Here is a 26,696-nt window from a genome sequence, read left to right as displayed (position 1 = left end):
AGTGAGCTGAGATTGCACACCATTCCATTCCAGTCTGAGACGGAAGTGAAACCCTATCTCAAAAAGACAAAACAAAACAAAATGGCCTGGCACAGTGGCTCACAACTGTAATCCCAGCACTTTGGGAGGCTGAGGTGGGCAGATCACGAGGTCAGGAGTTGGAGACCAGTCTGGCCAACATAGTGAAACCCCATCTCTACTAAAAACACACAAGAAATTAGCTAATTAGCTAAGCGTGGTGGTGTGCACCTGTAATCTCAGCTACTCGGGAGACTGAGGCAGGACAATTGCGTGAACCTAGGAGGCGGAGCTTGTAGTGAGCTGAGATCGCACCACTGCACTCCAGCCTCGGTGACAGAGCAAAACTCCATTTCAAAAAAAAAAAAAAAAAACACACCAAAAAGCCCCAGGCACAGTGGCTCATGCCTGTAACTGAGCTCAAGAGTTCAAGATTGGCCTGGCCTGGGCAACATAGCGAGACCCTGTCTCTATTTAAAAAAAAAATTGGAAAAGAAAAAAAAGTTATCTAAAGAACCTGGTAGAATACATCAGTGCTGATTCAATATTAACCGCTGGGAATTTGTCTTATTATTCAGTCTTCCTGGGTCCTGCCATGTGTGAGTAATTCATAGCAAATGGGGGGGTCTGTGTGAGGGTTCACTTCTGGCCAGAATGACCCTTCCCCACCAGCTGTTGGGGGAACTGTGTGTGCGTGAGTGTGTACGTGCATATAAACACATTCACTGTGAATTTTATAATACAAATATTTTGTAATACAAAAATGTAAAAATATGCCCGAATTTTAAACTCCTTTTTGGTGCTTCTTATTGTTGAAGGGAAAGTACTTTTTAGGGCTGGGTGTCATGGCTCATGCCTATAATCCCAGCCCTTTGGGAGGCTGAGGTGGGCGGGTCACTTGAGGTCAGGAGTTCAAGACAAGCCTGGCCAACATGGCAAAACACTCTCTGCTAAATATACAAAGATTAGCCGGGCGTGGTGGTGCACACCTGTAATCCCAGCTACTCAGGAGGCTGAGGGAGGAGAATCGCTTGAACCCAGGAGGCGGAGGTTGCAGTGAGCTGAGATTGTGCCACTGCACTCCAGCTTGGGTGACAGAGCGAGACTCGGTCTCAAAAAAAAAAAAACCTTAGCCCCGTTTACTAATAGTATTTTATTTACCATCTTATAAATTTTTCAGTGTGCAGTTTAGTATATACACATTGTTGTGCAACAGATGTCTGGAATCATTTTGTAAAACTGAAACTTTTGAACAGTGACGCCTTTTCCTCCTTCCCCCGTCCTTGGTAACCACTATTCTACTTTCTGTTTCTAAGATTTTGATTACTTTAGATGCTGCATAAGTGGAATCCTACGGTATTTTGTGTTTGTGTGATTAAGTTCTCACTGAGCGTAATATCCTGAAGGTTCATCCATGTTGTAGCATATAATAAGATATTTTTTCAGGCCAGGCGTGGTGGCTCACACCGGTAATCCCAGCAGTTTGGGAGGCCAAGGTAGGCGGATCACGAGGTCAGGAGATCGAGACCATCCTGGCTAACACAGTGAAACCCTGTCTCTACTAAAAATGCAAAAACTTAGCCGAGCATGGCAGCGGGCGCCTGTAGTCCCAGCTACTCTGGAGGCTGAGGCAGGAGAATGGCGTGACCCCGGGAGGCGGAGCTTGCAGTGAGCTGAGATCACGCCACTGCACTCCAGCCTGGGCGACTGAGCGATACTCCATCTCAAAAAAAAAAAAAAAAAGATATTTTTCTTTTTTCTTTTTTGAGAAAGATATTTTTCTTTTTTCTTTTTTGAGACGGAGTGTCACTTTTGTCACCCAGGCTGGAGTGCAATGGCGGGATCTCGGCTCACTGCAACCTCCACCTCTCAGGTTCAAGCGATTGCCTTGCCTTAGCCTCTTGAGTAGCTGGGATTACAGGTGTGTGCCACCACACCCAGCTAATTTTGTATTTTTACTTTTATATTATTTATTTATTTATTTTGAGACAGTTTCTCTTTCGTTGTCCAGGCTGGAGTGCAATGGCGCAATCTTGGCTCACCTCAACCTCCACCTCCTGGGTTCAAGCAATTCTCCTGCCTCAACCTCCGGAGTAGCTGGGATTACAGGCATGAGCCACCACGTCTGGCTAATTTTGTGTTTTTAGTAGAGATGGAGTTTCTCCATGTTGGTCAGGCTGGTCTCGAACTCCTGACCTCAGGTGATTTGCCTGCCTTGGCTTCCCTAAGTGTTGGGATTACAGGTATAAGCCACTGCACGTGGCCATTTTTTCTTTTTTAAAGACTGAATTAGGCTGGGTGCAGTGGCTCACACCTGTAATCCCAGTGCTTTGGGAGGCCAAGGCCGGCAGATTGCTTGAGCTCAGGAGTTTGAGACCAGCCTGGGCAACGTGGAAAAATCCTGTCTCTACAAAAAATATAAAAAATTAGCCCATTATGGTGGCACATACCTGTAGTCCCAGCTACTTGAGAAGCTGAGGTAGGAGGATGCCTTGAGCCCAGGAGTTTGAGACCTGCCTGGGCAACATAGCAAGACTCCATCTCTTAGAAGCAATATGATCTTCCTTTTTTTTTTTTTTTCTATCTGTTGGCTGTTGTGACTAATGCTGCAATGAAGATGGGTATGCAAATATCTCTTTAAGATCCTCTTTTCAATTCTTTTGAATTTATATCCAGAAATGGGATTGCTGGATCATATGATAATTCTATTTTTAATTTTTTGAGGAACTTCCACACTGTTTCTCATAGCAGCTCCACCATTTTATTTGACTCTCAACCGTGCATAAGGGTTCCAATTTCTCCACATTTTCACCAACACTTATTATTTGACAGTAGCCATTCTAAGGGGTCTTTGGGATATTTCATTGTGGTTTTGATTTGCACTTCCCCGATGACCAGTGATGTTGAGCATCTTTTAATATGCTTGTTTTCTATTCGCATATCTTCTTTGGGAAAGTATGTATTGAAGTCATTTGCTCTTTTTGTTTGTTTTTGAGATGGAGTCTCGCTCTGTTGCCCAGGCTGGATGGAGTGTAGTGGCATGATCTTGGCTCACTGCAAGCTCCGCCTCCCAGGTTCACGCCATTCTCCTGCCTCAGCCTCTTGACTAGCTGAGACTACAGGCGATTGCCACCACGCCCAGCGAATTTTTTGGATTTTTAGTAGATGGGGTTTCACCATGTTAGCCAGGATGGTCTTGATCTCCTGACCTCATGATCTGCCTGCCTTGGCCTCCCAAACTGCTGGGATCACAGGCGTGAGCTACCGCACCCAACCCATCTGCTCATTTTTATTTTTTTATTTATTTTTTATTTTTATTTTTTTTTTTTGAGACGGAGTCTCGCTCTGTGGCCCAGGCTGGAGTGCAGTGGCCAGATCTCAGCTCACTGCAAGCTCCGCCTCCCGGGTTCATGCCATTCTCCTGCCTCAGCCTCCCAAGTAGCTGGGACTACAGGCGCCCGCCACCTCGCCCGGCTAGTTTTTTGTACTTTTTAGTAGAGACGGGTTTCACTGTATTAACCAGGATGGTCTCGATCTCCTGACCTCGTGATCCGCCCGTCTCGGCCTCCCAAAGTGCTGGGATTACAGGCTTGAGCCACCGCGCCCGGCCCATCTGCTCATTTTTAAATCAAGTTTTTGTTGTTGCGTTGTAGTAATTTATTTTTTATTTTTTAAATTTTTATTTATTTATTTGAGACAGTTTCTCTCTTGTCTCCCAGGCTGGAGTGCAATGGTGCGATCTCGGCTCACTGCAGCCTCCATATCCTGGGTTCAAGCGATTCTCCTGCCTCAGCCTTCTGAGTAGCTGGGATTATAGGTGTGTGCCACCACGCCCAGCAAATTTTTATATTTTGAGGAGAGACAGTGTTTCACCATGTTGGCCAGGCTGGTCTCAAACTCCTGACCTCAGGTGATCCACCTGCCTTGGCCTCTCAAAGTGCTGGGATTACAGACGTGAGACACCGAGCCTGACCAGTAGTAATTTATTTTTTATATAATTTTTTTTTCTTTTCTTGGTAGAGATGAGGTTTTGCCATGTTGCTCAGGCTGGTCTAAAACTACCGGGCTCAAGTGATCTGCCTGCCTGGGCCTCCCAAAGTACAGGGATCACAGGCATGAACCACCGTGCCTGGCTGTAATTTTTCCTATATTCTGGATATTAACCCTTTACCAGATAATATAGTTTGCAAACTTTTTTTTTTTCCCCATCCTATAGGTTGCCTTTTCACTGTGTTGGTCATTTCTTTTGCTGTATAGCTATCCTTAAGTTTGATGCCAACTCAATTGTCTATCTTCTCTCTTGTTGGCTGTATTTTGCTGTCATATCCAAGAAATCATTGCCAAATCCAATGTCATGAAACTTTTCCCCATGTTTTCTTCTAGGAGCACTATAGTTTCAGGTCTTATGTTTAAGTCTTTAATCAATTTTGTGTTTTTTGTATATGGTGTAAGGTAAGGGTCCAACTTCATTCTTTTATATGTGGTTATACAGTTATCTCAGCACCATTTGTTTTTTTTTGGTTTTTTTTTTTGAGACGGAGTCTCGCCCTGTCGCCCCGGCTGGAGTACAGTGGCACAATCTCGGCTCACTGCAAGCTCCGCTCCGCCTTCCGGGTTCACGCCATTCTCCTGCCTCAGCTTCCCAAGTAGCTGGGACTACAGGCGCACGCCACCACGCCCGGCTAATTTTTTGTAATTTTTAGTAGAGACGGGGTTTCACCATGTTAGCCAAGATGGTCTCGAACTCCTGACCTCATGATCCACCCGCCTTGGCCTCCCAAAGTGCTGAGATTACAGACGTGAGCCACCGTGCCCGGCCGCACCATTTGTTAAAGACACAATCTTTCCCCCGTGTTCTGGTGCTTAAAAAAAAAAAAAAATTCCGGCCGGTTGCGGTGGCTTAGGCCTATAATCCCAGCACTTTGGGAGGCTGAGGCAAGTGGATTGCTTGAGGTAAGGAGTTCCAGACTACCCTGGCCAACATGGTGAAACCCTGTCTCTCCCACTAAAAATACAGAAATTGGCCAGGCGTGGTGGAGTACGCCCGTAATCCCAGCCTACTAGGGAGGCTGAGGCATGAGAATCGCTTGAACCTGGCAGGCAGAGGTTGCAGTGAGCCAAGATCTCACCACTGCACTCCAGCCGGCGTGACAGAGTGAGACAAGGTCTTACCCCGTCGCCCAGGCAGGAGTCCAGCGGCCCAATCATAGCTCACTGCAGCCTATACTGCCAGGGCTCAAGCCATCCTCCCACCTCAGCCTCCTGAGTAGGTAGGATTACAGGTGTATGTCACCATGCCCAGCGAATCTTTGTATTTTTTGTAGAGATGGGGTATCCCTATGTTGCTCAGGCTGGTCTTGCACTCCTAACCTCAAGCGATCCTCCCACCTGGGCCTCTCAAAGCACTGGGATTACAGGCATGAGCCACTGCGCCTGGCATAGTGCTTCTTAATTTATTTTTACTTTTTATTTTTATTTTTTTGAGACACGGTCTTGCTCTGTCTCCCAGGCTGGAATGCAGTGGCGCAATCATGGCTCACTATAACCTCTGCCTCACTGGTTCAAGCGATCTTCCTGCCTCAACCTCTAGAGTAGTTATACTACAGGCACACGCCACTACGCCTAGCTAATTTTTGTTTTCCTTTTTTTCTTTTAAGAGATGTGGTTTCTCTTAAACCAGGAGGCGATCCTCCTGCCCTGGCCTTCCAAAGTACTGGGATGACAGGCATAAGCCACGTGGTGCTTAAAAAGGGGAACAAAAAACCCCACACACACTGGGTATAGAAGTGGCACGGGTCTCTATACACTGTGAGATTCTTGGTACTAGCTACAAATTCTGTGCATACTCAAGATTTTCTAGAGTAGGTGCAATTACCCCGTTTTACAGACGAGGACACAGAGGCTGAGTCCTAGTGACCCATCCAAGGTCGTACAGCCAGCAAATAGATGGAGGTTGAATTGGAACTGAGGACTTTACTCAAGGGCTCTCACAAGCCCTTGGGGACTTCTTGCTGCTTTATCCCCATCACACCTGAAAGAATGAATGAATGAATGCCTCGGGCACGGTGCCCACCTCCCAGCAAACCGTGGAGCTTGGACGAGCCCACTGCTCCGCGCGGGGGTGCGTGACCGCCTCGCGCATGCGTGGTCCCTGGGCATGGCCTGCTCCGTTCCATCCTTCTGCACAGGGTATCGCCTCTTTCCTTTTGGTACATCCGCTCCCCCCTCCCCGCGCCCGGACTGGGGTGGTAGACGCCGCCTCCGCTCATCGCCCCTCCCCATCGGTTTCCGCGCGAAAAGCCGGGGCGCCTGCGCTGCCGCCGTCGCGTCTGCTGCAGCCTCCGAGATGCCGGCGCGTACCGCCCCAGCCCGGGTGCCCACACTGGCCGTCCCGGCCATCTCACTGCCCGACGATGTCCGCAGGCGGTAGGTACCGTGGGGGGAACGTGGACTCGGGGGGCCAGGCAGGGCGCTGGGTGGGGGGTCGCTTCCCCTCGGGGTGGCCAGTGGCCGCTGCTGACAGACGGGCGCGCATGCGTGGGGTGGTGCGGCGCGCAGCGGCAGTTGGCGCGGGCAGGGTGGCACTTCCGGTCGCGCGTGCCCGGGCTGTTTGGCGCCAAAATGGGCTGTGGATTCCCCCGTAGCTCCCTGGTGGCTAGAAACTGGGCGGGGTGGGGGTTCTCTTTTGATCCCCAAATACAGCAAGCTTTGGGTTCGTCTCCGGGGTCCCCTTCTCCAAGCAGCGGTGGGCCGGGCTCCTGCCTCCAGCTTGGTAGCACAGGAAGTGGGCAGCCCGCGGCCAACGGACACCCCTCGGGCACCGGCACTTCGGCCTCCACTTCCGGTGTCCGGCCCGGTCCCCGGTGGTGCTTCTCTGGTGGGGGGTCCCTCAGTGCCTTTCCCCCAAAGCTGTGCATCCCGATGGCGGCCTCCAGAGACGGACGTCACCGGTCGGGGCCCGGGCTGGGCTGGCTCATGTTTGAGAGCCCAGCCTTCCGTAGGGGGAACTCATTCTGTCACTTGGGACTGTGTGTTCCTTGCTCCTTGGGAAAGTCTGTGTTTTGGCAGGAACTTGAACCGTGCAATGCCGCGCAGGGCCCGGGAAGCGTGAAGGCTCCATGGTTGGTCTTTTCCTGTAAATCTGTGCCTGTGAGCCGTGGGCATCAGGGAAGTCTTGCTATTGAGAACTGGCTACACTTTCGTGTGTGTTTGCGTGTGTTCGTGGGTGTGTTCTTTAGTGTGTGTGTCTAATGTTGGAGGCCCTGGCTTTAGCAATTCATGCCTCTGTCCGACTTCCGTGCACAGGATCAGTGGGAGCAGTGGTCCCAGCCCCTTGTCCATGAACGCCATCTATTCATTCCTAACAACTTGTTCAAGGGAGGTGTGCATGAGGCATAGGAACCCTCACCAGGCCTGGACACTTCCAGCTGAATCTGTGAAAGCACTCTGCCATTTTTCTATTTCCTTGGGCTTGTTAACTGGCCTGGTTGGGCCTTTGGGGAGGGATGGATATTTGGTTCGACCCCCTACTTTTTTTTTGAAGGCTGGGTGCTGTGGCTTACGCCTGTAATCCCAGCAATTTGGGAGGCAGTGGCGGATGAATCTCTTGAACCAGGGGTTTGAGACCAGCCTGGGCAACATGGCAAAACCCCATCTCTACTAAAAATACAAAAATTAGCCAGGAGTAGTGCCATGTACCTGGAGTCCCAGCTACTCAAGAGACTAAGGTGGGAGTATCACTTGAGCCCCAGAGATTGAGGCTGTATATAGTGAGCCGAGATCGTGGTACTGCACTCCAGCCTGGGTGACAGAGTGAGACCCTGTCTCAAAACAAACAAACAAACAAAAACAACAACAACAACAATTTTATTTTTAGAGATGAGTCTCACTCTGTTGTCCAGGCTGGAGTGCCCTGGCACAATTATAACACACTGTAGCCTTGAACTGCTGGGCTCAAGGGATCCTCAGCCTCCTGAGTAGCTGGGACCATAGGCGACCACCACCATGCCCAACTGACTTTTAGTTTTTTCTGTATACATGAGGTTTCACCATATTGCCCAGGTTGGTCTTAAACCCCTGCCCTTAAGCAGTCCTCCTGCCTCTGTGTCCCAAAGGTTAGGGTTACAGGTATGAGCCACCATGCCTTAACTACAACTTTTTTATTTTGAGATGGAGTCTTGCTCTGTCACCCAGGCTGGAATGCAGTGGCGTGATCTCAGCTCATTGCAACCTCCACTTCCGGGGTTCAAGTGATTCTCCTGCCTCAGCCTCCTGAGTAGCTGGGATTACAGGTGCCCACCACCATGCCTGGCTAATTTTTGTGTTTTCAGTAGAGTTGGGGTTTCTCCATGTTGGCCAGGCTGGTCTCGAACTCCTGACCTCAAGTGATCCACCCGCCTCAGCCTCCCAAAGTGCTGGGATTATAGTCAAACCACTTCTTAACCAGTTAGTGGGTATATACCTTCTTGAATCATCTGTACCAGTATCCTCCCAAGATAAAACTTGATTTAAAATGGAATGGAAGTGAAGTTACAAAAGTACCTGGCTTCATGATGTTAGACCCAATTCAGAGAAGTTTGGGCCCGGCCTTCCTTTTTTATTCCTTTTTTTAATTTTGTAGAGACGGAGTCTTGCCATGTTGCTCAGGCTGGTCTTCAATTCCTGGCCTCAAGCGATCCTCCTGCCTCAGCTTCCCAAAGTGTTGGGATTACAGGTGTGAGCCACTGTACCTGGCCTGCCCAGCCTTCTTGAAAACATGGCCTCCACTGGCTCGATGATCTTAAACAAGCATATGCCACCTCTATATCCATAGTCTAGGAATAATGACATGTGTTTTCAGGTGGTATTGGGTTAAATGAGAATATGCATGGCACATAAAGGTTCATATGCTAGTGGCTAACTTAGCTTGTTTTTTAAGTTTTTTCTTTTAAGACACGGGATCTCACTGTGTCACCCAGGCTGGAATGCAGTGGCATAGTCATGGCTTACTGCAGCCTCAAACCCATGAGCTCAAGCAGTCCTCTTGCCTTAGCCTCCTGAGTAGCTGGCACATGCCACCATGCCCAGCTAATCCTTAAAAAAAATTTTTAGAAGGCCGGGCTCAGTGGCTCACGCCTGTAATCCCCGCACTTTGGGAGGTCAAGATGGGTGGATCACCTGAGGTCAGGAGTTTGAGACTAGCCTGGCCAACGTGGTGAATCCCCATCTCTACTAAAAAAAAAAATTAGCCAGGTATGGTGGTGGGCACCTGTAAACCCAGCTACTCAGGAGGCTGAGGCAGGATAATCGCTTGAACCCAGGAGGCTTGAACGGAGGAGGTGGAGGTTGCAGCGAGCCGAGATTGCGCCATTGCACTCCAGCCTGGGCAACAGGAGCAAAACTCTGTCTCAAAAAAAAAAAAAAATTTTTTTTTTTAGAGATGAGGGTCTTGCTTTGTTGCCCAGGCTGGTCTTGAACTCCTGGGCTCAAGCAGTCCTCTGCTTTGGCCTCCCAAAGGGCTGATATTACAGGCGTGAGCCACTGGGCCCGGCCATTATTCCTCAAGAGTTCTTAAAAGTGGATGCTGGAGGAGTTAACTGCCAGGAAGCAGGAATTCCTGCTAAGGTCTGCTGCTTGCCAAAGCCTTTCCCTTCAACTGGGGTTGCCAATAGGCCACTGGCTTAGGGGCTCTGTTGGCCCTGTGCAAATATTTTGTTTGGCTGAATTGGAATACCATTAGGTGAGCCTTACAATCCACCATTGACCCTGGGTTCCACATTTCTTTGAACTCAGATTGCTTCACTGTAGGCATTGGAGTTTTGGAGGACTGCTTTTGACCATGTGGTAGACATTGAAGCTGCAGTTTATATGACTCACTCCACAGACTTTTTTTTTTTTTAACATTTTGAAAATATTTCATTATATGAAAAATAAACAAACATGGCATCCAACAGTACCTGAAACTTAGATTTTTTTTTTAAATTGAGGCAGGGTCTTGCTATGTGACCCAGGCTGGAGTGCAATAGCGTGATCTCAGCTCACTGCAGCCTCCGCCTCCCGGGTTTAAGGAATTCTCCTGTCCCAGCTTCCCAAGTAGTTGGGATTACAGGTGTGCACCACCACGCCCAGCTAATTTTTTTTTCCCCCTTGAGGCTGAGTCTTGCTGTGTCTCCCAGGCTGGAGTGCAGTGGCCATGATCTCAGCTCACTGCAACCTCCGCCTCCTGAGTTCAAGCAAATCTGCCTCAGCGTCCCAAGTATCTGGGATTACAGGCGCCCGCCACCAAGTCCAGGTAATTTTTGTATTTTTATTAGAGACTGGGTTTTGCTATGTTGACCAGACTGGTTTGAAACTCTTGACCTCAAGTGATCTACTCGACTTAGCCTCCCAAAATGCTGGGATTACAGGTATGAGCCATGGTGTCCAGCTGGTTCATTGTTTGATGTTTTTTTTTTTTTTTTTTTTTTTTTTCTTTTGACGGACTCTCGCTCTGTTGTCGAGGCTGGAGTGCAGTGGTGAGATCTTGGCTCACTGCAACCTCCGCCTCCCGGGTTCAAACAATTCTCCTGCCTCAGCCTCCCAAGTAGCTGCGATTACAGGCATGCGCCAAGATACCCAGCTAATTTTTTTTTATTGTTAGTAGAAACCAGGGTTTACTGTGTTGGCCAGGCTGGTGTTGAACTCCTGGCCTCGAGTGATCCGCCCGTCTCAGCCCCACAAAATGTTGGGATTACAGGCGTGAGCCACCGTGCCTGGCCTGTTAATTGATTCTTAAGCCTGCTCTCAGACAGCTAGGCTTGCTTCCCCACAATAAGAGTGTTGAATCTTGTTGGTGTACCCCACATGGTGCCATTATAACACTGAAATTAGTGATTATTTCAGAGTCTGTTACCAGAGCATGTCTGCCATATTCACTGTATCTGTAGCTTGGAGCACAATAGACTCGAATGCTTGCATGCTAGCTCTTCCCCTGTACAGCCTGGATTAACACATTAATGCTAGCAGCCTCCTTCGCACAACTGATTAGCTTTTGTAACTACTACAGCTTTCTTATCTGCTAGTCATTCTGTGATTGGATTAAGCTAGGTCTTGAACTCCTTAACTCCAGTTCCTTGGCTACTACTGAGTACATACTGAATAAGGCAAAATTGACTTACCTCTTTTTGTTTTGCTCCCCTGTGGTAGAATTCTAGGGGTGCAGACTGCTGGGGTTCACATCCCGCCCTACTTGCCAGCTGTATGGCTAAGTTATTGAACTTCTTGGTGCCTTGGTGTTTCATCTATAAAAAGGGGGTGGGGCTACCTGCTCCACAGGGGTGTTAGGAAGACTGAGCTTATCGGTATAGATGTGTTGAGAGCAGCACCTGTCCAAAGCCCTTTGTCACCTGTTAATTTTGTGGTCCTGTGTATACAGTGGGGATGCTGTGAGTTTGGTTCCAGATTACCGCAGTAAAGTGAATCTAGCAAGAAAGTGAGTCACACACGCATTTTGGTCCCAGTATGTGTAAAAGTTATTAGACTAGGCCGTGTGCAGTGGCTCATGCCTGTAATCCCAGGACTTTGGGAGGCGAGGCAGAAGGATCGCTTGAGCCAAGGAGTTCAAGACTAGCCTGGGCAACATAGGAAGACCCTCACCCCCGTCTCAAAAAAAAAAAAAAAAAAAAAAGCCAAAAATGGTGGCATGCTCCTGGGGTCCCAGCTACTCAGGAAGCAGAGGTGGGAGGATCACTTGAACCCATGAGGTCGAAGCTGCAGTGAGCCATGATTATGCCACTGTACTCCAGCCTGGGCGACAGAGCGAGACCCTGTCTCAAAAAAAAAAAAAAAAAAAATTATTATACTATGATTCTTTTTTTTTCTTTTTTTTTTTTGAGGCAGAGTCTCACTCTGTTGCCCAGACTGGAATGCAGTGGCCTGATCTCGGCTCACTGCAAGCTCCGCCTCGCGGGTTCATGCCATTCTCCTGCCTCAGCCTCCCAAGTAGCTGGGACCACAGGTGCCCACCACCACGCCTGGCTAATTTTTTGTATTTTTAGGAGAGACGGGGTTTCACCGTGTTAGCCAGGATGGTCTTGATCTCCTGACCTCGTGATCCGCCTGCATTGGCCTCCCAAAGTGCTGGGATTACAGGTGTGAGCCACCGTGCCGGGCCAAGCCCAGTTAATTTTTGTATTTTTAGTAGAGATGGGGTTTTGCCATGTTGCCCAGGCTGCTCTTGAACTCCTGAGCTCGGGTGATCTGCCCGCCTCAGCCTCCCAAAGTGCTGGGATTACAGGCATGAGCCACCGTGCCCAGTGGGTCTACTCTTTTGCCTACTGCAGATGCTGTCTTGGGCAGCCCTGCTCCAGCTGCCATGCAGCCAGCCTGAAGAAGCTGGGTTGACAGACTTGTAACTTGTCTTGCATGGTCCACTATATTTTTAGAGACAAGGTCTTGCTCTGTCACCCAGGCTGGAATGCAGCAGCACAATTATAGCTCATTGGGCTCTAGTGATCCTCCTGCCTCAGTCTCCTGAGTAGCTAGGACCACAGGTGCATACTACCACACCTAGCTAATTACTATTTTTTGTTTAGGCAGGCAGGGTCTCTGCTGTGTTGCCCAGGCTGGTCTCAAATTCCTGGGCTGTATTGATCCTCCCGCCTCAGCTTCCCGAGTAGCTAGGCCTATAGGTACATGCTAGCACACCCAGCTAATTACTAATTACTATTTTTTGTAGAGACAGAGTCTCGCTGTGTTGCCCAGGCTAGTCGTGAATTCCTGGGCTCTAGTGATCCTCCCGCCTCAGCCTCCTGAGTAGTTAGGACTATGGGTGCATGCCACCACACCCAGCTAATTACTATTTTTTGTAAAGACAGAGTCTCACTATGTTGCCCAGGCTGGTCTCAAATTCCTGGGCTCTAGTGATCCTTCCGCCTTGGCCTCCTGAGCAGCTAGGAGTACAGGTACATGCTATCACACCCAGCTAATTACTATTTTTTTGTAGAGACAGGGTCTCACTGTATTGCCCAGGCTGGTCACAAATTCCTGAGCTCTAGTGATCCTCCCGCCTCTGCCTCCCGAGTAGCTAGGACTATAGGTGCATTCTACCACACCCAGCTAATTATTTTTTCTTGTAGACAGGGTCTCGCTCTGTTGCCCAGGCTAGTCTCGAATTCCTGGGCTCAAGTGATCCTCCTGCCCTGGCTTCCCGAGTATAGAGATTACAGGCATGAGCCACTGCGCCCAGCCATGGTCTGCTATATTTCAGACCAGCATTTCTGGCATAGAGGTGTTAGAGTAATCTAACATTTTATAACTTCTTCCTATCCAATCTATACTAGATACCTCTGCTGGGTTAGTTTTCTTAACATGGCTCTGATATCACGGGTTCTACTTCCCCTTGACTGCTTTGGTGGTTTGTTAACTATGGAATAAGATTGATAAGTGTGATGCTTCTGCTCTCCCTCCGACTGTCGCCAGCCTCCTCTCTGGAGGTGCCTTTCCCTCTCTGTGTGTGACCAGTCTGGCGTTTGTTTCTTGGGTGTTTCCAGAGGCAGCCATTTCTCGACGGTCCGCCTATTTAAGCAGCTTCCTGTGCCCGGTTCGCACAGAGCTCTCAATTCCTTCCTGAGGCTGTTACACCCTTTATCTTGGGAAGCCCGCAGGCGTGAGCCATATTTGCCTTATTCTTCTGTGGCTGTTTATATATTTATTTATTTATTTATTTATTTTTTGAGACGGAGTTTCACTCTTGTTGCCCAGGCTGGAGTGCAATGGTGTGATCTTGGCTAACCACAACCTCCGCCACCCGGGTTCAAGCGATTCTGCCTCAGCCTCCCAAGTAGCTGGGATTATAGGCATGTGCCACTATGCCCGGCTAATTTTGTATTTTTAGTAGAGACAGAGTTTCTTTGTGTTGGTCAGGCTGGTCTCGAGCTCCTGACCTCAGGTGAACTGCCCACCTCAGCCTCCCAAAGTGCTGGGATTGCAGGCGTGAGCTACCGTGCCCAGCCAACTGTTTATATATATATCTTATCTTCCCTCTGCAGAGGGCTCATCTCCGAGGGAAACACTAGGAAGGAATCATAGGGTCTCAGGCTATGCGCTAAGCCGGCATTCTGAGTCTTCTGCTACTTCCTTCTTGGCCGTCCTCGACCCTCCTGGCTTTAGCAGGTGTGATTGGTGTCATCACAGTTTTACCAGGGAAGGGTGTCTTTACAGTGACCCTCCTGCCAGCTCCTGGGTGCCTGCCTGGGATCCCACCTGCCACTCTGGGGCCAGGCAGGTTAAATCCAGTCTCCACTGGATGAGACATTCTAGGGGTTTTGAAGGTTTCTCTATTCTTCTCTTTGCCAGGCTAAATATCCCAGTTCATAGGAGGGGTTGAAAGAAAGCAGACCCATTCTGCAAAGGACACCTTGGTCTCCGCAGTCAGTTGAACCTTGTCCTTCACACCCCAGGCAACCTCGGGATCAGGAGACTGGCTAGCTTGGTAGAGGTACAAGCCATGTCCTTCCAGTTTTCTCAGCAGAGTGACTGAGAAATCGAGTGTAATGCTGTTACCACAGCTTGTGTGCCTCTGGCTGGAAGTACCAGTTTCTGTAGCCCTCCTGACTTAAGGCTCTCCTCGGACCCCAGTTGCTACAAGGGTAGAATGACTTTTGCCCGGAAGAGGTTCCCTGTGCTCCTGGAAATCCTGATGTCAAAGCATCTTTTTTTTTTTTTTCCTTGTGAGACAGGGTCTTGCTCTGTTGCCCAGGCTGAACAGGCTGGAGTGCAGCGGTGCCATCATAACTCACTGCAGCCTCAACATCCCAGGCTCAAGCGATCCTACCACCTCAGCCTCCCAAGTAGCTGGTACCACAGGTGGAGACTAACCACACTCGGCTAATTTTTACTTTTTTTTTTTTTTTTTTGAGAGACTGGATCTCTCAATGTAGCCCAGGCTGGTCTCAAACTCCTGACCTCAAATGATCCTCCTGCCTTGGCCTCCCAAAGTGCTGGGATTACAGGCGTGAGCTACTGTGTCTCACCTCATAGCACCTTGAGTCCAACTGATGCAGTATATATAATATGCAGTCTATGTTACCACTGTGTTTCCAGGGTGCGAAGTGTCTCTTTTACAGAGTGTTTTTTTTTGTTTTTTGTTTTTTTTGAGATAGAGTCTCACTCTCTCGCCCAGGCTGGAGTGCAGTGGCCGGATCTCAGCTCACTGCAAGCTCCGCCTCCCGGGTTTACACCATTCTCCTGCCTCAGCCTCCCGAGTAGCTGGGACTACAGGCGCCCGCCACCTCGCCCAGCTAGTTTTTTGTATTTTTTAGTAGAGACGGGGTTTCACCGTGTTAGCCAGGATGATCTTGATCTCCTAACCTCGTGATCCGCCTGTCTCAGCCTCCCAAAGTGCTGGGATTACAGGCTTGAGCCACCGCGCCTGCCCATTTTTTTGTATTTTTAGTAGAGACGGGATTTCGCTGTGTTAGCCAGGATGGTCTCAATCTCCTGATCTTGTGATCCGCCTGCCTCGGCCTCCCAAAGTGCTGGGATAACAGGCATGAGCCACTGCACCTGGCCCTACAGAGCAGTCTTGTTTTGTTTTTGTTTTTTTTTTGAGACAGAGTCTCGCTCTGTCGCCCGGGCTGGAGTACAGTGGCCGGATCTCAGCTCACTGCAAGCTCCGCCTCCCGGGTTCACGCCATTCTCCTGCCTCAGCCTCCCGAGTAGCTGGGACTACAGGCGCCCACCACCGCACCCGGCTAATTTTTTGTATTTTTTAGTAGAGACGGGGTTTCACCGTGTTAACCAGGATGGTCTCGATCTCCTGACCTCGTGATCCGCCCGTCTCGGCCTCCCAAAGTGCTGGGATTACAGGCTTGAGCCACCGCGCCCGGCCTACGGAGCAGTCTTTCCTAACCATGCAGCAAGTCAGGAAGTCCCTGCCTAGTGGCACCTACATTTAATCACTTAACTCATTGCCTGGAGCAGGGTCTGGCATTCAGCAGGTGCTCAGATGTGAGCAGCGCTGGTGGGGAATCAGGGCCCGCATGACCCAGAGCAGCTGCTGTAAGACATCGGTCCAGCAAAGCATTCCTCATGCTACTGCCTGTACTTGCCCTCTAGGAAGGCCAGCCTGGAGGAGCCACTTCTGCCTTTCAGGCAAATGATAACTGAGCACCTGTCTGTGCGGGTGCTGGGTGGGAAGGTCCAGAGACGGCAGTGGACTGGTCCCTGCCTGGGGCACCTTCTCTCCACCAACAGACACTTACCCAGCTGGTTAGACCTGTTCTCATTCCACGTCTGCAGTTAGCACCCAGGCTGGGAACAACAGCCTCTGTGTTCCCTTCCCTTTCCTTGGTACCTTCTCTTCTTGTTCCTTTATTTTTTTCTGAAGAGATAGGATCTCCCTATGTTGCCCAGGCTGGACTCGAACTCCTGGCCTCAAGCTGTCCTCCCACCTCAGCCGCCTGAGTAGCTGGGGTTGCAGGCACTCAGCACCACAGCACCGCACCCAGCTATTGTTCTTTTATGTTTTCCCTTTTTGTCCCCGAAAGAGTCAAGCCACTAATTGTCAGTAATCAAATCAGACCACGATTTCCCAGGGAAACTCCTGGCAGTTCTACATTTAGGAATGATTAGTTAGAGACATCCTGAAGAATGAGTTATTTGGGGAGGCGCCAGCCACCTCCTCTAATTTCACCTCTATCCGCCCTGTGTGTGGATACCCCTTGCTTCCCTGGATGCTTCACTCCCCCATTTCATCCTCATTAAAATGCCACCACCCCCCACCAGGCCTTTAGGAATATTAACTGGCTGTTCCCCCAGTGTCCTGTGGCCCTGGGCTACTTATTCTGACACTGGCCATACTGTGGCACACCTTGTTATGGGCTGTGGTCAGACCCAACTGGAGAAAGACCAGCTGTAGGTCAGTTCCCTTACGTAAAGGGCCCCAACTGTATGACCTGCCCCTCCTTTCCTGATATCTTTTTGAGTCAGGGTCTCACTCTGTTGCCTAGACTGGAGTGCAGTGATGCAGTCACGGCTCACTGTGGCCTCGACCTCCTGGGCTCAGGTGATCTTCCTTCCTTAGCCTCCCAACTAACTAACTGGGACCACAAGCATGTACCACCAACCCAGCTTTTTTTTTTTTTTGAGATGGAGTTTCACTCTTGCCATTGCACTCTAGCCTGGGCAACGTGACCGGCTCACTGCAACCTCTGTCTCCTGGGTTCAAGCGATTCTCCTGCCTCAGCCTCCCGAGTTGCTGGGATTACAGCCACCCACCATCACACCCAGCTAATTTTTGTATTTTTAGTAGAGATGGGGTTTTGCCATGTTGGCCAGGCTGGTCTCAAACCCTTGACCTCAGGTAATTTACCCACCTTGGCCTCCAAAAGTGTTGGGATTACAGGCATTAGCCACCACGCCCAGCCACTAATTTTTGTAGAGACAGGGTTTTGCCATGTTGCCCAGGCTAGTCTGAACACCTGGGCTCAAGTGATCCGCCTGCCTTGGCCTCCCAAAGTTCTGGGATTATAAGTGTGAGCCACCATGCCCGGTCCCTGGTACCTTTTAAAATATATAGGCTGGGCATGGTCTCTGGAGTTCGAGACCAGCCTGACCAACATGGAGAAACCCTGTCTCTACTAAAAATGTAAAATTAGCTGGGTATGGTGGTGCATGCCTGTAATCCCAGCTACTCGGGAGACTGAGCCAGGATAATTGCTTGAACCCGGGAGGTGGAGGTTGTGGTGAGCTGAGATCGCACCATTGCACTCCAGCCGGGGCAACAAGAGTGAAACCCCATCTCAAAAAAAAAAAAAAAAAAATTAGACCGGGCGTGGTGGCTCACGCCTGTAATCCCAGCACTTTGGGAGGCCGAGGCGGGCAGATCATAAGATCAGGCGTTCAAGACCAGCTTGACCAATATGGTGAAACCTTGTCTCTACTAAAAACACAAAAATTAGCTGGGTGTGGTGGCGGGCGCCTGTAGTCCCAGCTACTTGGGAGGCTGAGACAGGAGAATAGCTTGAACCTGGGAGGCAGAGGTTACAGTGAGCCGAGATTGCACCACTGCACTCCAGCCTGGGCGACAGAAGGAGACTGTCTCAAAAAAAAAAAAAAAAAAAAATTATATGTATATATGCATGCCAGGCACTGTGGCTCACACCTGTAATCCTAGCACTTCAGGAGACGGAGGCAGGCGGATCACTTGAGGTCAGAAGTTCAAGACCAGCTTGGCCAACATGGTGAAACCCTGTCTCTACTAAAAATACAAAAAATTAACCAGGCTGGTGGCACCTGTAATCCCAGCTACTTGGGAGACTGTGTGAGAATCACTTGAACCCAGAAGGCAAGGGTTGCAGTGAGCTGAGATCGCACCACTTCACTCCATACACACATATGTATATGTGTATATACATATATATACACACATATATATGTATACACATATATATACACATATATATACACATATATATGTATGCACATATATATACACACATATATATGTATACACACACACATATACATATTCTGTTACAGAGCTGCTGTGTAATCTCACAGTCATCAGAAAAATGGCCCCCAAAAGGGGAAGCTTGTTCAGATCAGATGACTTCTTAGCATTAGGCATTCCAGTAGGACACTCTAGACTCTTGTGGGGAGACAAAAGCCAGCTTTGGTTTTTCTAACACTCATACGTTAAACTTGTTTCTGTCCAAAACTTGTTTAGAACTGTGATATTCTTACAGGCAAATGAAGTTGCTTAACAAGTATTTGTATTTTCTCCCCTATTTCTTCCTCCTAGGCTCAAAGATTTGGAAAGAGACAGCTTAACAGAAAAGGTAATCTCCACCTTAAAATTTTTCTTGCTACCAAATGTGACTGACATACTTTGTGGATCATGAAAAGAGGTTTGTTTTCTTTAAATGGATTTCACACTTTTTCCCATGATTTCAAAGATAATTTGGATACTCTTGGTGAATGTCAGCACTAATTTGCTGCTAATAGTTGGGTGTTTTTTTTTGTTTGTTTGTTTTTGTTTTTGTTTTTTTTTGAGACGGAGTCTTGCTCTGTCGCCCAGGCTGGAGTGCAGTGGTGCGATCTCGGCTCACTGCAAACTCCGCCTCCTGGGCCCACGCCATTCTCCTGCCTCAGCCTCCCGAGTAGCTGGGACCACAGGTGCCCGCCACTGTGCTCGGCTAATTTTTTGTATTTTTAGTAGAGACGGGGTTTCACCGTATTAGCCAGGATGGTCTCGATCTCCTGACCTTGTGATCCGCCTGCCTCAGCCTCCCAAAGTGCTGGAATTACAGGCGTGAGCCACCGCACCCGGCCCTTTTTTTTTTTTTTTTTTTTTTTGAGGTGGTCTCACTCTTTCACCCAGGCTAGAGTGCAATGGCACGATCTCGGCTCACTGCGACCTCCTGGGTTCGAGCAGTTCTCCTGCCTCGGCCTCCTGAGTAGCTGGGACTACAGGTGCCTGCCACCACGCCCAGCTAATTTTTATATTACTGGTACAGATGGCGTTTCACCATGTTGGCCAGGCTGATCTTGAACTCCTGACCTCGTGATCTGCTCACCTTGGCCTCTCAAAGTACTGGAATTACAGGCATGAGCCACTGCGCCTGGCCTGTGTTTTTTTTGTTTTTTTTTTTAACCAATCTCAGTTCCTAAACAATCTACTCTGGATTGTAACTTGTCCTGGTAACACTGTTTTATTGTGTTTTTGTTGTTGTTGTTTTGAGATAGGGTCTCATTCTGTAGCCCAGGCTGGAGTGCAGTGACACAATTTTGGCTCACTGCAACCTTCGCCTCCCAGGCTCAAGTGATCCTCCCACTCAGCCTCCCGAGTAGCTCTAACTACAGGCTCAAGCCACCATGCCCAGCTAATTTTTTTTTTTTTTTTTTTGAGATGGAGTCTCGCTCTGTCGCCCAGGCTGGAGTGCAGTGGTGCGATCTCAGCTCACTGCAAGCTCCACCTCCCAGGTTTACGCCATTCTCCTGCCTCAGCCTCCCAAGTAGCTGGGACTACAGGCGCCCGCCACCTCGCCTGGCTAGTTTTTTGTATTTTTTAGTAGAGACGGGGTTTCACCGTATTTAGCTAGGATGGTCTCGATCTCCTGACCTCGTGATCCGCCCATCTCGGCCTCCCAAAGTGCTGGGATTACAGGCTTGAGCCACCGCGCCTGGTCTTTTTTTTTTTTTTTTTTTTTTTTTTTGAGACGGAGTCTGGCTGTGTTGCCCAGGCTGGAGTACAGTGGCGCGATCTCGGCTCACTGCGAGCTCTGTCCCCCAGGTTCACACCATTCTCCTGCCTCAGCCTCCCGAGTAGCTGGGACTACAGGTACCTGCCACCACGCCGGGTTAATCTTTTTGCATTTTTTTAAGTAGAGACAGGGTTTCACCGTGTTAGCCAGGATGGTCTTGATCTCCTGACCTCGTGATCCGCCCACCTCGGCCTCCCAAAGTGCTGGGATTACAGGTGTGAGCCACCGCGCCCGGCCAGTTTTTTAGTATTTTTTGTAAAGATGGGATTTTGTCATGTCACCCCAGGCTGGTCTTGAACTCTGGGGCTCAAAGCAATCCACTTGCCTCAGCCTCCCAAAGTGCTGGGATTACAAGTGTGAACCACTGTGCCCGGCCAACACTTTACAGAAGCACAGTATTGTTCTTGTAAACCATAAGTCTCCATCTCACCTCCAGCTTTTCCAATTTTCACCACTTTGGAGACAGGAGTGAAATGATCCTAATGGAAATTCCCTGAACACATTTCATGACTGTGTTTTGGCCGAGACAGCATTGCCTGTCGTTCAGTCATTGTGATGTGACCAGGCAGCTCAGTAATTTGTGTGTTAGTCCATTAGTGAATAGCTTGGGAATCTGGGGACCACTAAACCTCTATCCTTCCCTCAGGAATGTGTGAAGGAGAAATTGAATCTCTTGCATGAATTTCTGCAAACAGAAATAAAGAATCAGTTATGTGACTTGGAAACCAAATTACGTAAAGAAGAATTATCTGAGGTAAGTCAGTTCTCAGCATCCCAGCCTCTAGAAAAATGTCTCCTCCCAGTAACTTGTCTGTGACCACGGAGGCAGCAAGATCTCCAGCTGTCCTCATTGCCTGATGATGATGATGATGATGATGATGATGGAAACACATGTGTTTCCTTGTTCTCTGACACTTGTTTACATTCACTGCTACTTAAATTATCCTTTCCTGCTATAGGAGGGCTACCTGGCTAAAGTCAAATCCCTTTTAAATAAAGATTTGTCCTTGGAGAACGGTGCTCATGCTTGCAACTGGGAAGTGAATGGACGTCTAGAAAACGGGAACCAAGCAAGAGGTGAAGACCATAGAGTGGGAATGGCAGATGCCAACAGTCCCCCCAAACCCCTTTCCAAACCTCGCACGCCCAGGAGGAGCAAGTCCGATGGAGAGACTAAGCGTAAGAGCAGATGATTCCTTTTAATTGTTTTTGAGATGGAGTCTCACTCTGTTGCCCAGGCTGGAGCACGGTGGTGTAACCTCGGCTCACTGTAACCTCTGCCTCCCAAGTTCAAGAATCCTCCAAAGTGCTAGGATTATAGGCATGAGCCACCACGCCTGGCCCAGCTTGACTCTTTTTTTTTTTTTTTTTTTTTTAATGACAGAGTCTTGCTCTGTTGCCCAGGCTAGAGTGCAATGGCGCCATCTCGGCTCACTGCAACCTCCGCCTCCCAGTTTCAAGCGATTCTCCTGCCTCAGCCTCCCAAGTAGCTAGTATTACACGCGGGCAGCACCACCCCTAGCTAATTTTTGTATTTTTAGTAGAGACAGGATTTCACCATGTTGGCCAGACTGGTCTGGACTCCTGACCTCAAGTGATCCACCTGCCTTAGCCTCCCAAAGTGCTGGGATTACAGGCATGGGCCACTGAGCCTGGCACCACTTGGCTCATTTTCAGCCTAGAAGGAGGCTTTAGTAGCGTATAAGTGGGCAGTTAAACTTGGACCCTGGGTCAGTGTTTCCAGGTTCCTTTCTTGTATACACGTCCTCACTAGTAATTACTAGACACTTCCTAACTAAGATGTGTACATCTTTAAATTTTGTCTTAGCCGGGGGTGCGGTGGCTCATGCCTGTAATCCCTGCACTTTGGGAGCCCAAGGTGGCTGGATCACCTGAGGTCAGGAGTTCGAGACCAGCCTGCCCAACTTGGTGAAACCCCATCTCTATTAAAAATACAAAAAATTAGCTGGGCTTGGTGGCAGGCACCTGTAATTCCAGCCTGGGCAACAAGAGAGACATTGTCTCAAAAAAAAAAAAAAAAAATTTGTTTTTGACCAAGTTACAGCATTAGATTCCAAAACATGGCTACATGTGTGAGAGGTTGCAGATGACAAGTGCTAAAAATACTTAACTCCTTCTAAGACCTTATATGCCTGGTTAAACTAAACATTTATTCTCAGACTCCTGTCTAGTTTGTAGGCAAAGGAACTCTTCTGGAATTTTTAAAAAAACAAGAGGATAGTACTTGAGCTCAGGTCTGGTTCTCAGCCACTTCATTTTTATTTTATTTTATTTTTAATTTTATTTTTTTTGAGACAGAGTCTTGCTCTGTTGCCTAGTGGCATAATCTCGGTTCACTGCAAGCTCCGCCTCCCAGGTTCATGCCATTCTCCTGCCTCAGCCTCCCAAGTAGCTGGGACTACAGGTGTCTGCCACCATGCCTGGCTGGCTAATTTTTTGTATTTTTAGTAGGATGGGATTTCACCATGGTAGCCAGGATGGTCTCAATCTCGCGACCTCATGATCTGCCCGCCTCGGCCTCCCAAAGTGTTGGGATTACAGGTGTGAGCCACTGTGCCTGGCCTTATTTTATTTTATTTTTTATTTTTATTTTATTTTTTGAGATGGAGGCACGCACTACCACGCCCAGTTAATTTTTGTACTTTTAGTAGAGACGGGGTTTCACCATGTTGGCTAAGGTGGTCTCGACCTCCTGACCTCAGGTGATCCACCTGCCTTGGCCTCCCAAAGTGTTGAGATTACAGGCGTAAGCCACTGCACCCAGCTCTTTATTTTATTTTATTTTTTTTGAGACGGAGTCTCACTCTGTTGCCAGGCTGGAGTACAGTGGCGTGATCTCAGCTCACCACAACCTCCACTTCCTGGGTTCAAGTGATTTTCCTGCCTTAGTCTCCTGAGTAGCTGGGACTACAGGCAGGTGCCACCACGCCCAGCTAATTTTTGTATTTTTATTGGAGACGGGTTTCACCATGTTGGCCAGGATAGTCTCAATCTCTTGACCTTGTGATCTGCCCATCTTGTCTCCCAAAGTGCTGAGATTACAGGCATGAGCCACTGCACCAGGGCTATTTCTTTTCTTCCTTTTCTGTTTTTTAATTTATTTTAATTTTTTTTTGAGACGGAGTCTCACTCTGTCCCCCAGGCTGGAGTGCAGTGGCTGGATCTCAGCTGGGTTTATGCCATTCTCCTGCCTCAGCCTCCCGAGTAGCTGGGACTACAGGCCCCCGCCACCTCGCCCGGCTAGTTTTTTGTATTTTTTAGTAGAGACGGGGTTTCACCGTGTTAGCCAGGATGGTCTCGATCTCCTGACCTTGTGATCCGCCCATCTTGGCCTCCCAAAGTTCTGGGATTACAGGCTTGAGCCACCGTGCTCGGCCTTCTTTTTTTTATTTTTATTTTTATTTTTATTTATTTATTTATTTTTCTTTGAGACGGAGTCTCGCTCTGTAGCCCAGGCTGGAATGCAGTGGCCGGATCTCAGCTCACTGCAAGCTCCACCTCCCGGGTTTACGCCATTCTCCTGCCTCAGCCTCCCGAGTAGCTGGGACTATAGGCACCTGCCACCTTGCCCGGCTAGTTTTTTGTATTTTTTAGTAGAGACGGGGTTTCACCGTGTTAGCCAGGATGGTCTCGATCTCCTGACCTCGTGATCCGCCCGTCTCAGCCTCCCAAAGTGCTAGGATTACAGGCTTGAGCCACCGCGCCCGGCATTTTTATTTTTAAGAGACAGGGTCTTGCTCTGTCGCCAAGGCTGTATGCAGTGCTGTGATCTTGGCTCACAGCAACCTTCATCTCCTGGGTTCCAGTGATTCTCATGCCTTAGCCTCTTGAATAGCTGGGATTATAGGTGTGTACTACCATGCCCAGCTAATTTTTTTGTATTTTTAGTAGAGATGGGGTTTTGCCATGTTGTCCAGGCTGTTCTCGAATACCTGAGCTTGGATTATTTTCCTACCTCGGCCTCTCAAAGTTTTGGGATTATAGATGTGCGCCACTGTGCCTGGCCCACTTCATCTTTTGGTATTTTAACAAGAGGTTCTGTTTCCTGGCCTTCTTTAGCATTTGGCCCCTCAAATAACTGACATGATATGGCTCAGCAAACTGGCAGGTGCTAACTGCTGACATTAGCGAGCTGGTTATTGACTAGAATAAAAATGCAAAGATGCTTAGTCCTTAGAACCTGGCTTCCTGCAATAGCTTAGTAATGTTGAACTGCATTATTGCTGTGGGCTTTCTATTTACAGTGGCTTTTTTTTTTTAATACATTTTTTTCTTTAAACAGCTGAACCTTCACCTAGCCCCAGGATTACAAGGAAAAGCACCAGACAAACCACCATCACATCTCATTTCACAAAGGGGTCAGTATATGATAAATTGGCAGCTGCATTTTTTTAGGGGTCGGCCATTTTGGGATGGAATTGGTAGGGGGTCACGTGGCAATTCTGTCTTCCATGTTATATAGGTTTTCATCTTGCAGTTCTGTTCACTAGATGTTTATGAATAGCATTTCTGAAAGCGTTAACTGTTTTTACTCATAGGAAAGGTGAAATGTACACACAATTATGAGTTTTGTATAATGAATCCTGAAATACCCATCTAGTGCCAACAGTTATCAAGTTACAGCCATTGTTTCATCTATACCCCTGTATTGTGTGTCCCCGCCCCACCTGGATTACTTTGTCCATAAATATTTTAGTATATTTCTAGATAGTGAGATCTCTTGACAACTTTTTTTAAATTACTTATAGTTTACAATAATTGCTAACATTTAGCAGTCTTCTTTTTTTTTTTTTTCTTTTTTTTTTTTTGAGACAGAGTCTTGCTCTGTCGCCCAGGCTGGAGTGCAGTGGCCGGATCTCAGCTCACTGCAAGCTCCGCCTCCTGGGTTTACGCCATTCTCCTGCCTCAGCCTCCCGAGTAGCTGGGACCACAGGCGCCCGCCACCTCGCCTGGCTAGTTTTTTGTATTTTTTAGTAGAGACGGGGTTTCACCGTGTTAGCCAGGATGGTCTCGATCTCCTGACCTCATGATCCGCCCGTCTCGGCCTCCCAAAGTGCTGGGATTACAGGCTTGAGCCACCGCGCCCGGCCCACAGTCTTCTTTTTTTTTGAGACAGCGTCTGGCTCTGTCACCCAGGCTGGAGTACAGTGGCACAATCTCGGCTCACTGCAACCTCTGCCTCCCGGGTTCAAGTGATTCTCCTGCCTCAGCCTCCTGAGTAGCTGGGATTACAGGCGCCTGCCACCATGCCTGGCTAATTTTTGTATCTGTAGTAGAGATGGGGTTTCACCATGTTGGCCAGACTGGTCTCAAACTCCTGACCTCAGGTGATCTGCCCACCTTGACCTCCCAAAGTGCTAGATTACAGGCGTGAGCCACTGTGCCCAGCCAAAACAGTCTTTTTAACAAACCAAAGTATAAATAATACTGTTCTGATGTCTTTATAAAATGTAAGAATTCCCTACTATCAGATATGTAGTTGGTATTTACATTTTTCCCTTTGTGGTGAACAAGCCGTGTGGCAAACAGACAGCGTTTGGTTGACTTGTTCCTTAAAGTTATAGATTCCTTCCCTCCTATTTTACTTAAAATTCCTCACAGATTTTAAATTCCTCTTATCTTCTTGCCCTTTACTTGAAGAAATTCATTTGTCCAGCAGTTCCTAGATTGGGCCAATTGCATCTTTGTAGTGTTCCACAGGTCCCCTTGTCTTCTGTTCCCTATAAACTGATAGTTAGGATTACAGGCCTGATCAGATTCCAACTTTTTATTTTTTGAGGCTGACTTCATTTTTTTTTTATATGGAGTCTTGCTCTGTCACCCAGGCTGGAGTGCAGTGGCATGATTTTGGCTCACTGCAACCTCCACCTCCCAGGTTCAAGCGATTCTCCTGCCTCAGCTTCCTGAGTAACTGGGATTACAAGTGCCTGCCACAATCCTTGGCTAATGTTTGTATTTTTGGTAGAGACAGGGTTTTACCATGTTGGCCAGGCTGGTCTGAAACTCCTGAACTCAGGTGATCCTCATGCCTTGGCCTCTCAAAGTGCTGGGATTACAGGCGTGAGCCACTGTACTTGGTCTGAGGCTGACTTTATGGATGGTGCTGTGTTCCTCCATCAGAAAGGTGTGTAACATCTGACACTAGCAGCTGTTGATCAGTGTTTAGACCCATGATTTCTTAGGACTTACAAGGTGGCAAGACAGCATTCTAAACCTGTCATTCAGAGAAACATTGAACTTGAAGCCTCTTTCGACATCCTGGGGAATGAGGGTCCACTCCAGGCCCGCTGGAGGCCTAGGGTCTTGTTCCACTAACGGTCAGCCTCACTGTGTGACAGCCCTGCCAAACGGAAACCTCAGGAAGAGTCTGAAAGAGCCAAATTGGATGAGTCCATCAAGGAAGAAGACAAAGACCAGGTAGGGCCAGTGCTTTCA

The 26,696-nt window shown here is 48.5% G+C and overlaps 1 protein-coding gene across 8 annotated transcripts in view; it reads left to right on the top strand.

Annotated features, from left to right (window-relative positions):
- Positions 1-6,310: 6,310 nt before the first annotated feature.
- Positions 6,311-26,696, top strand: part of DNMT1 (DNA methyltransferase 1) — a 62,294-nt gene continuing 41,908 nt past the window's right edge. For 3 of the 8 annotated variants that reach the window (XR_012428362.1, XM_065534444.1, XM_065534443.1), the window contains exons 1-6: positions 6,856-7,139; positions 18,779-18,815; positions 20,887-20,994; positions 21,200-21,419; positions 24,544-24,619; positions 26,600-26,678. Coding sequence is in view for 7 of the 8 variants with exons in the window: in XM_065534444.1 (XP_065390516.1) it covers positions 6,940-7,139; positions 18,779-18,815; positions 20,887-20,994; positions 21,200-21,419; positions 24,544-24,619; positions 26,600-26,678 (720 nt within the window). In the remaining variant the exon portion in view is untranslated. Of the gene's footprint in view, positions 6,445-6,615; positions 7,140-18,778; positions 18,816-20,886; positions 20,995-21,199; positions 21,420-24,543; positions 24,620-26,599; positions 26,679-26,696 lie in introns of those variants that run through there. The other 5 variants (XM_005587929.4, XM_015440375.3, XM_074025818.1 and 2 more) reach the window with 3 other exon arrangements.

This window comes from Macaca fascicularis, chromosome 19, assembly GCF_037993035.2.
Source record: "Macaca fascicularis isolate 582-1 chromosome 19, T2T-MFA8v1.1".
NCBI lineage: Eukaryota > Metazoa > Chordata > Mammalia > Primates > Cercopithecidae > Macaca > Macaca fascicularis.
The sequence above is the reverse complement of the archived record's forward strand: the minus strand, read 5'-3'. Positions and strand labels throughout refer to the sequence as shown.